Consider the following 10,203-nt stretch of genomic DNA (forward strand, 5'->3'; position numbering starts at 1 on the left):
TCATCGTCATATTTATCGTCCTGGCAACCTTCTCTGTTATAAAATTGGTCTGGATAAATTGGTTTCCATAACTCGAATGATCTTTCAATCGTAATGGCTATAATGTTTTGAAAAATGACTTTGAAACATATAGCTTATATGCAAAAAGATATTGGTTTTATTTACATATATAACAGTAGTGAAAATCATTGCAGGTCATAATTATATGATTATCTTTTGTAATCCGACAAATACATTGATAGTAAATACGATAAATTGTGATTGATGAATTTAAATTAGCATGTATAAAAGAAAACATACTTCTGATGGTAACAGCAAAACGATAGGACCAGCATCGGCTGTCAGTCGTTTATGTAGCATTTTTTTTATTTTAAAGTAGGTACTTAGTAAAGTTTGAAGTTCATGATAAGATTAAAATGAAAATTGCCTGTATTGTTGTTTTGATCGCGTGTGCGTACGCACATGCTGGTGTAAATTATCATGTGAGGGAAAGCAGTAAGTTTTTTAATACATAAAAAGAAAATTTGTAAATATGTAGTACGACGAATCTGACGGAATCTGGTGCAGCGGTAGAGCGCTTGTCTGTAACACCGAAGATCGAATTCCGGCCAGGGCATGATGAGAAACGAACATTTTTTGATTGGTTTTGGATGTCTAACTATATAAGTATTTACTACAACATATAATTAACTTCGAGACTAATTCAATCTGTGTAATTTATTCCGAATACATTTATTTATTTACATATTCATCGCATACTAAACTCAGTTGTAAATATAATGTACTTAGGTATATTGGAAAATAAATTAGAAGAAACTAATATACTTACTGAACTATGCTGACCCGATATGCTTAAAGAAATTGACAAATAACTAATACGTGTAGTTTTGGAGGCCTAGTCCTAGTAGTTATAGTGTATAAATAAACCTAGTGATTGCTCTGTTGCATTAATAAAACAAAAATTCTTCGTTACAGATGAACCGATGCAGATAAGACTCCTTCCAATACAACTTCAAGCTACAACTATAGGCACACAGAATAATGAGGATACAAAGTTAACATCGGAGTTAGTGGCCCTGAACGAACAACAAAGAAGTCTGATCGCAGATCAAATCAGAAATGTTCTGGAAGGGTTCAGAGATGTTGTAATCAATGGAAATGATGACCTTCCTCCTCTGGACCCGTTGGTGGTAGATTCTATTGGACCGTTCGCATATAGAACTGCAGGGTGAGTTGTTTTACTCTCTTTGGTCGTGTTACACATGTTTGTTTTACCTCTCTAGAATATGGAGTGCGCCTTTGACCACTATCCAGGAACGAGTTATCACTAAACGAGAGAGTCTCGTCGTCAGTCATACACGATCTTACCAGGTGAAACTTACGCAGGCATACCGTACCTACATATCACGATATATGGACCTAATTATTTTAAATTTTTCGTGTGGAACTAAAAAACGTGTTCTTTGTTTAGCATACGTGTCACAGGCAACATCAACAAATTGCACGCGGACGGTCTTCGTTGGTACGTGGTGGACGAAGTGACCTTCAACGCCCTTCGACTTGCCTTCGGGGTTCACCTCACACTCCCCTGGTTGAATGCCAATGGTGGGTAGAAATAAAAAAAACAATCAACTTACTAAAATGTTAAAGCTATCATCTACAGTACCTATATATCTAAGTACTTGCTGTTTTTAGGACTGCATTGTAATAACGTCATAACAAATAAATTGAAAATAATCATGAAACCCTTGCGACTTTTATTTTCAGGTAGCTACGATGCGCAAGCCAGAATACTTTTACTGAATCATTCAGCTGGAGGCAATTTTAGGTATGACCACAAATCATGGCAATTGAACCTATGAGATCTATAAAAAATTAGTTATTGATTATAAAAATTTTGTAATTTAGAGATGCATGTATGTAATATTATAACTTTTGGAATAGGAAGCGGAAAGTGAAGTTTACGTAAATATCTGACCAGTTATAAAAGTAAGGCTATTTCTACACTGGATCTCCAATTGATGTAAGTTTTTTACTTTGCAGAGTTTTCGTAAATCGCCTCGAAGTAGGTGTTGATATTCGAGTTGGTACCAACTTACTGGCAGGACACCTGGTACTCCGAGAACTAGCGATCAAAATCGATATTCACGATACTTTGGTATGTCATCATCTTAATCCCCGGTTGCTTTGCGAATTTGGTGCTACCACTACAGATTTCCAAACCTCTATTCTTCATCGTAACTTAGGCTCAGTATATTACTTAATAATATCATCTTACTTCCTTGAAAGAAAGTCCCATGATCCTCCTGGCATTAAACCTGTTTACGCTCTCATAATGTCCTCACTGTTGTGGAGATAAGGCAGGGTTAGTTTGTGACCATGATATCAATGGCTGCTTCTTCGTAAATTAATTAAAAGATAAAAATATTGGCAAAAGAGAATTGGTTTGTTACTCTTGTGAACCAAAAAAGTCCATTGATCAAACATTATACCTACCAGCAGCTTGGTTCACATCACAACCTAATCCGAATATCTCATCGGAGCCATCGATATAGTTATTCAAGGATTATTATAACAGTTGTTCCAAGAATTTATGTAAATAGAGGCAATTTTCCAGATTCAAATTGATGGCATATTCGGCTCGGCGGTCCTAAACAATTTAATTAGTGACTTGGTGCAAAATATTACTCAAGATACAATTCAAAATGAGCTCCAAAACATCAGCGAGTTACTCAGCGAAGAACTATTCGATAGCATCAATGAGATTCTCAAGGACTACACACTCGCCGACATTCTTGGATGAAAAAATATAAAATTATAACCCACAGATATCAATATATAATGTGAGAAATAAAAAACAAACCTAGTCAGGAACTTTACGTTTCTTAACCCTTCCCTGATCCCTTTTTGCCGGGTAAAAGCTATGTACACATTGCTGGCACGGAAAGTAAATTCGTCAACTCGGGTCTTTTTTACCAGAGGTTGTAAGTGAAGTACCTAGCATTTTTACACCACAGAAACTTTGTCAACGAGTTCGCAAAAGTTTGCACTTTAGCTCTTACAAATTCCCAGTCCATACATACTTGCCTAGTAAATAAAATCCGAAAATAGTGTTTCAGGAGATTTTTATGATTTAGATGTTGGATTAGTCTACCCCGTAACGACGTGAAAAAGTTAACCGTTGGTTAAACAATTTTAAAAAAATCCTTAAGTCAAAGTCATAAACGTCAATGCACCAAACAATTTGTCAAGCAACTGTCAAGTCGGACGAAATTTGTTGGTTTATGTAAAGCTCAAGCTTAATTTATTATTTATTTTTAATATTTAATAAATGAAATCTGATTAGCTTCTTTAAAACAAATTAAAAAATGGCAGGAAATTTTTGGCAAAGCTCCCATCACCAACAATGGATATTAGATAAGCAAGATCTAATTAGAGATCGACAGCACGACATGAACATTTTATCAGAAGAAGAATATCAGAAAATATTCAATTTTTTCGCCAGTATGATTCAAGTACTGGGCGAACAACTGAAGGTCCGGCAGCAGGTTATTGCAACAGCAACAGTTTACTTCAAGAGATTTTATGCTAGAAATTCTCTAATGTGCATAGACCCTTTGTTACTGGCTCCAACATGTGTGTTTCTTGCGTCAAAAGTTGAAGAGTTTGGCGTGATTTCTAATTCTAGATTGATTACAACTAGTCAAACAGTTATTAAAAACAAATTTAGCTATGCATATGGTCAACAAGAATTTCCATACAGAAGCAATCATATACTTGAATGTGAATTTTATCTTTTGGAGAATCTGGACTGTTGCCTTATAGTTTATCAGCCTTACCGACCGCTGTTGCTGTTTGTTCAAGATATCGGACAAGATGATCAACTTCTTACATATGCATGGAGGGTTGTGAATGACTCCCTGCGAACAGATGTCAGCTTATTATACCCGCCATATCAGGTATTTTTGATCATTTGTAATATTATCGATCTGTGAAGATATTTTTTAGATACAAGGCATATGGTTTTTGTTTTCATATTGTTAATTTCAGAGTAAAGCTTATATTTTAATAAATTTGTCAATGTACCCTAAATATCTACTAAATAAATTTAATCAGTTGATCAAGTTGATACACTGTTTCTTTTTCAGATTGCAATAGCTGCTCTTCATATTGCATGTGTGATGTTGGGGAAAGAAAACTTGAAGCCATGGTTTGCAGAATTAAATGTTGACATGGACAAGGTGGGTTAAGATGAAGCAACTATATCTGAATTATTCTTGATGATGCACCTTGAAGTCCAGTGTTACCTCTTGGTTGACTGGTCTCAAGATGGATCCCAGATCAGATTAAAATGGAAAAGATCAATTTTGATCTACAACAATTTATTATCTAATGGATAAAGATTTATTTGTGAACAATGAACTATTTTGAAACTACAATCTTTATGATCTAATCCTTTTCAATATGGTTGACTGGAAGGAAAGAGAAAAGTGGACCCTTTTCCTTGGGTCCTACTGAGGATATGCCAAGATGAGAGAAATTCTCAGCCTAGCTAGCTAGTCTAGGATTGATGCCAATATTTGTTATATGTATGATGTAAAATATTTCTTAATTATTTGTTTCAGATTCAAGAGATTGTGAGGTACATAATCAATTTATATGAAATGTGGAAAAGTTATGACGAGAAGAAGGAAATACAGGGTTTGCTCACAAAGATGCCTAAACCAAAGCCTGCACCCCAAAGATAGCTAAGTGATGACCACAGGGAACTGTGCTGAATATGACTAATACATAAATTATGAATTATTTCTACTAAAATGGGGTGTGATACTGGATTTATCAGAGGCCCTGAATTGACTAAGGGTACTTTATTATTATAATAAAAATACCTACATTATTTAGGTTAGTATACTGTGAGCTATGATTATCAGTCTGTTTTTACAACAGATAACACACTTTAGTTGCTATCACTGGGAGGCTTCACATACAGTGAAACAACCGATGTATTAAATTTTCTTTCCCACAGAAAAACATCAAGTAATCTTTATATTATGTGGCCTGCAGTGGGTTGCACGGACAAATTTAAGTTCCTTTAGGAATTTGGAAAATGAGTGACATGTAACTTTTTGTAAATACTTATATTTACTTTGACTAGGATTGCTTAGGCATAATTCTTATATTTTAAAGACTACCAGTATTTAACTAGTAATTTGAAATAAATTGGCGATATGTAGAGTGGTTGTTTTATTTGTAATTTATATACCTTATTTGACATCTCTGTTTTGAAACCAAGATAACGGATTTTTAATCATTAAAAATCCGTTATCTTGGTTTAAACATCTAAAAAGAATATTAGTATTTGTGGTAAGGGCGTGACCAGGATTGCATACAGTCTCCCCTACATGCATCATGGCTAAGCCAATGTATAGTGCCTGTACTGAGACTCAGTTGGTCTATGAGGTAAACGCGCGCTGTTGGCAACGGCTAAGGGTATAACAATTACCATAGTGTTATAAAATATAGTATCGTTAATTATATCGTTACACAAGTTTCGAACTCCATTTGTGTAATTTGTGCCATATATATTTATTTATGAATAACCCCCCCATGCCTGCACACACAAAAGTTTACCAACTAAGTTCCAACCAACTATTCTTTACAGTTCCATCACATCTTAAATATACATACACTAGCTGTGCCCGCGACTTCGTCCGTGTGGAATAGTTATTTTGGGCATCATTGAAGCCCACAAGGATTAATCATTTTCCCCGTTTTTATCACATTTTCTTTTATTTATTAGCTCCTTATAGTTGCAGCGTGTTTTATAGCCTTCCTCGATAAATGGTCTATTCAACACAAAAAGAATTTTTCAATTCGAACTAGTAGTTCCTGAGATTAGCGCGTTTAAACAAACTCTTCAGCTTTAAAATATTAGTATAGATATAGTTTGGAACAGAAAATGTATATTCCAATTTGTATACTTTTACCAATCTCTGTATTCTGTGCTTCGACTACTTAGTAGTTGAGCATAACCGCAATTGGAATGTACCTGTATCAAATGATATCCTCTTTGCTTAAACAGATCCAATGCGAGTGAAAATTGCTTATTGTTTAGCCCCGCAATGACAACAGAGCCCAAGTGATATCATAACACAGATGTTCATGTTACCATCGGGTCGCCATTGTTTGGGAAATTTTGAGACTGCGTGAAACTTATTTAAATATGTTATGGTTAAATATCCACGACGTCCACCGCGAAGTCTTAGGATTGTCCCTAGAAAATCTTAATAAATTAGCATGGTTTTTCAGTAGGAGTACGTAATCATTCAGTCTTTTCAAGACTGTTGGCTCTGTCTACCCCGCAAGGGATATAGACGTGACCATATGTATGTATGTATGTAGTACGTAATCCTGATCTTTTTCCGCTCCGAGGAGGACCCGGGGTTCGCCTTTGGCCGTCTCTTAGGAACAAATACGAATTTTTAAAATGTTTAGGCCTGCATTAAATTTTATCGGCATGCATATCTCACAACCTTTTCTTCATCCTACTAATTCAGTGGTCCCTGATACCACTGTTCATCGTAATCCATACTAATAATATAAATGTGAAGTGTGGGGTACGAAGAAGGATATAGGGTACTTTGAACGCGGGCGGAACCGCTAGCCATAGATAGTTGGTTATAATTAATTTGAAGCCGTAGGTGTTTATATTTCCATCACAGTACAGGTCTTGTCACATAGCGAAAAATTGTCACCCTACACATTGAATGCTTCCGGGTATAAATTAGTATGACAACGTTGCAATGTATCAGTACAAGAAGCACAGTACCTGCCTGAGGTGGCCATGTCGTCCTCCAAGACAATGTTTTGCGATCTCTGTGTAGTCTTGCTGTTCGGTCTCAGTAGCATTTTAGCCGAAGATAAACCTGTCACGTAAGTATATTCTTGGCACTAGCAGACGAGATTTTGAGTCGTAAAGACATGAAATCGACGTCATTTCTCGAGCAGATTGTAAAAGTCAAATGAAGATAATAATAGCCCAAGAGCCCGTGAACGCCAGACATACCTTATTTTGTAAAAGCTGAAAGTTTCTGTAAATATGCCTCTAGTACAGGTAGGAACGATCCCCACCTATGGTACTCAGGCAGTGGTTGCTTTGGCAGGTAGCAGGTAATAAAGGTATACTTTTTTCAACCTGAAATTCGTTAATTTGTAAAGCTCAATTTTTTGATATTTTATCCGTAATAATACACAAACTCGCGTTACTCATTGCCAGACACGTACTATGGTTGTAACCCCTTGCCAGACACCCCTAAACTATAATATTTTGTAACTCTACTTACGTCATTTTGTAAAATCTGAATTTAATACATATTTTTCGGGGAATTATTCAAACAACGTTTCTGTATTAGCCAGACATTTTGGAAGGTTCTATTATTCTGCCAGACGCATTGGAGTGAGCAAAAGATGCAAGAGTGCGGAGTATATGTAGTAACTGGAGCGAGTGGGACAGAGCGTTCGGTTTCTTGCGACGTTTCATTGCGCATCAGCTGTCGTTTATTATGCGGTCTCTTTTTCTAATTTATCAAAAAAAAAAATTAAATAAAAGCATTACATACAAAATTTTGAAAACAATGTTCATTAAGAATGAATACAGGGTGACTTTTAATTCAACTGCATAAATTTAACTGTTAAGTGTACTCATCTATAGGATATTTAAAAACGTTAAAAGAAAAATATCGATTCATATTTCAGAAAGTACGAAAAAAAAATAAAAGTATCAAAATCCACGATCCTAAACACGTCATATCACGCCGGGCGGCGGAAAAGCGACGCGTAAGATTCAAAGGTCAACGATACAATTCATTTAGCTGAGCGATCTCGACAACTCTGTATTTTACTTGATCTTGATACAAGAAAAATAATTTATTTTTCAGACATTTATTTACATGTTTATTGGTCTTTAATAAAGCGTGTGACGTAGTTTTTGAGGGCTTTTTAAATGTGAAAATGATGACGTTTAATTTAAATAAAAATAGGCTCAAACAGCTCAGAAACATGGGTGTAGTGTATGTTTAAAAGGATGCAGTTGTTTTAAATGTCACCCTGTATAACAAAATATTAATACTGTGAAAAAACGAAACAATTAATTCATATTATTTTTAAGTTATATGAAGTTCATTTTATAAAATAATCTCTTTATATTTGAGGTTATGTATTTTTCGTAATTTTAAAATAGTCTGATATTTTTTGAAAGTCTCCTCGTAAAATATTATAAGATCTTCACTACTTTTTTTTACAGACAAAGCAAACTCCGTCTTCTTTTTAGTCACTCATGGTAGCACTTTATTAAAACTGAATCAAATTTATTTTACAACGAGCACAAATTAATATTACAACGTTTACTATGCGTGTATAACCGTCCGCTTAACGATACCCACTCTGTTCCACTCGCTCCAGTTACTACATATACTCCGCACTCTTGCATCTTTTGCTCACACCAATGCGTCTGGCAGGATAATAGAACCTTCAAAAATGTCTGGCTACTTCAGAAACTATGTTTGAATAATACCCCAAAAAATATGTATTAAATTCAGATTTTACAAAATGACGTAAGTAGAGTTACAAAATATTATAGTTTAGGGGTGTCTGGCAAGGGGTTGCAACCATAGTACGTGTCTGGCAATGAGTAACGCGAGTTTGTGTATTATTACGGATAAAATATCAAAAAATTGAGCTTTACAAATTAACGAATTTCAGGTTGAAAAAAGTATACCTTTATTACCTGCTACCTGCCAAAGCAACCACTGCCTGAGTACCATAGGTGGGGATCGTTCCTACCTGTACTAGAGGCATATTTACAGAAACTTTCAGCTTTTACAAAATAAGGTATGTCTGGCGTTCACGGGCTCTTGCTCTATAAGCTTGAGATTCTTCTTTTAGGCGATGGGCTAGCAACCAGTCAGTATTTTATCTTATTTGCATCATTCAGACTTCTACAGCTAAACGTGGCCTTCCAGTCTTTTCAAAGTTGTTGGCTCTGTCTCCCCCGAAGGACGTGGAATATGTGTGTGTAAACAAAAATTGAAAATATTTACAGGCCTGTGGTTGACGAAGGTCCTAAAGGCAATTGCTCTTGTGGTGGTTTTTCAAACCTGACTCCGGACCCAGAAAGCAAGCCGGTGCTATCCCAGACGCCTGGGCTGGTGGTGTCTTGTAACTCTGAAGGACAGGCTACGTGCAAGAGTCTCTGCAATGCCTTGGCGACGGCGACCAAAGCTAAGGGCCCAGAAATACTTTGTAATAAGCTGGTGAATGCTGATGAATTGCAGGTAATCGGCAACATACAAAAAAATAAAAGATAAGACATAGATTTGTATAGGAAAAATTAAAAAGAAACAAAATCTGAATTAGCCTACCTTATCGGAAAAATGAACTGGACTTTAGTCTTATTGTTCCAATTAGGTACTACTGAGTCAAATTTTTAAGAAGATCTTACAGAATTTATTCAAACCATGTTTTAGCCATTTATAAAACTGTGAAAGATATTTCTATACCCTACGTCCAATTCCAATTAAGAACGAGAAATATTCTATCACTACATTTGAATCTCAATTTCATCACTAAGCCATCCTGCTAAACGTAGCATTAGTCTTGTGAATATTTAGTCTGTCTGCCACGAAAGGGATGTTACTTGTTATGACGTGTGTTTAATAAATCTACCACCATATATTTCCAGCTTTCAGCATTCTACAAAGCGTGCGACAACCCATGGGCTTACGCGGACATGACCGCGGATACTGCGCTGTGCTGTGAAAACAACAAGGTGAAGACGTGCGCATCCGCCGCGGTGACTAACACCACTGAGCCCGCGCAGCAGCCTGAAGTCAAGACTGTAGTGTAGACAGCCCAAATGCATAGTGTGTAACTGTATCAATAAATATAGAATTGCGTTTGTTTGTGATTTACTTGCTTTTGCCTGGGTCTTACTTTATATTTATTTTATTTATAAATCAAGGAAAAAGTAAGAATAGAACTTAAAGTAAAGAGAAATATAGTACAAGGGCACTACATATTTCTAGAGAAATTATTCCAGTAGGTATTTACTTAGATTACATTATATATGTGGTAAAAATGTTTGCAGCGGTGTGGGGAACATCGGCTCTATGGTTTCAGAGTATTAAAAGGAAACAGATAAACATT

General features: G+C 35.7%; 3 protein-coding genes across 4 annotated transcripts; all 3 read left to right on the top strand.

The window, feature by feature from the left end:
• The first annotated feature begins 313 nt into the window (after positions 1-313).
• Positions 314-2,874, top strand: LOC106137022 (uncharacterized). Of its 2 annotated transcripts, none has more exons than XM_013337756.2 (6): positions 314-375; positions 976-1,228; positions 1,472-1,605; positions 1,768-1,828; positions 2,044-2,158; positions 2,618-2,874. In XM_013337756.2, the coding sequence occupies exons 2-6, from the start codon at positions 984-986 to the stop codon at positions 2,801-2,803; spliced, it is 741 nt and encodes a 246-aa protein (XP_013193210.1). In that variant the 5' UTR covers positions 314-375; positions 976-983; the 3' UTR covers positions 2,804-2,874. The 2 variants fall into 2 exon arrangements, with proteins under 2 accessions (XP_013193210.1, XP_013193209.1); XM_013337755.2 differs by having other exon boundaries at positions 315-495.
• Positions 2,875-3,225: 351 nt separating this feature from the next.
• LOC106137023 (cyclin-C) lies at positions 3,226-5,235 on the top strand. Its single transcript, XM_013337757.2, has 3 exons — positions 3,226-3,959; positions 4,149-4,241; positions 4,626-5,235. The coding sequence occupies exons 1-3, from the start codon at positions 3,369-3,371 to the stop codon at positions 4,746-4,748; spliced, it is 807 nt and encodes a 268-aa protein (XP_013193211.1). The 5' UTR covers positions 3,226-3,368; the 3' UTR covers positions 4,749-5,235.
• A 1,587-nt stretch (positions 5,236-6,822) lies between these two features.
• On the top strand, positions 6,823-9,919 carry LOC106136931 (uncharacterized). The gene is made up of 3 exons (XM_013337605.2): positions 6,823-6,933; positions 9,101-9,332; positions 9,740-9,919. Exons 1-3 carry the CDS (start codon positions 6,845-6,847, stop codon positions 9,902-9,904), a joined length of 486 nt encoding a protein of 161 aa, XP_013193059.1. The 5' UTR covers positions 6,823-6,844; the 3' UTR covers positions 9,905-9,919.
• The last annotated feature ends 284 nt before the right edge of the window (positions 9,920-10,203 follow it).

Source organism: Amyelois transitella, chromosome 4 (genome assembly GCF_032362555.1).
Source record: "Amyelois transitella isolate CPQ chromosome 4, ilAmyTran1.1, whole genome shotgun sequence".
NCBI classification, from domain to species: Eukaryota; Metazoa; Arthropoda; class Insecta; order Lepidoptera; family Pyralidae; genus Amyelois; species Amyelois transitella.

Coding starts and splice junctions, on each gene's coding strand:
- LOC106137022 (XM_013337755.2), top strand. CDS start 417: ATGAAAATTGCCTGTATTGTTGTTTTGATCGCGTGTGCGTACGCACAT. Junction 1,829..2,043: donor TCAGCTGGAGGCAATTTTAG/GTATGACCACAA, acceptor TTTACTTTGCAG/AGTTTTCGTAAATCGCCTCG. Junction 2,159..2,617: donor TCGATATTCACGATACTTTG/GTATGTCATCAT, acceptor GCAATTTTCCAG/ATTCAAATTGATGGCATATT.
- LOC106136931 (XM_013337605.2), top strand. CDS start 6,845: ATGTCGTCCTCCAAGACAATGTTTTGCGATCTCTGTGTAGTCTTGCTG. Junction 6,934..9,100: donor GCCGAAGATAAACCTGTCAC/GTAAGTATATTC, acceptor AAATATTTACAG/GCCTGTGGTTGACGAAGGTC. Junction 9,333..9,739: donor TGAATGCTGATGAATTGCAG/GTAATCGGCAAC, acceptor ATATATTTCCAG/CTTTCAGCATTCTACAAAGC.
- LOC106137023 (XM_013337757.2), top strand. CDS start 3,369: ATGGCAGGAAATTTTTGGCAAAGCTCCCATCACCAACAATGGATATTA. Junction 3,960..4,148: donor TATTATACCCGCCATATCAG/GTATTTTTGATC, acceptor TTTCTTTTTCAG/ATTGCAATAGCTGCTCTTCA. Junction 4,242..4,625: donor TAAATGTTGACATGGACAAG/GTGGGTTAAGAT, acceptor TATTTGTTTCAG/ATTCAAGAGATTGTGAGGTA.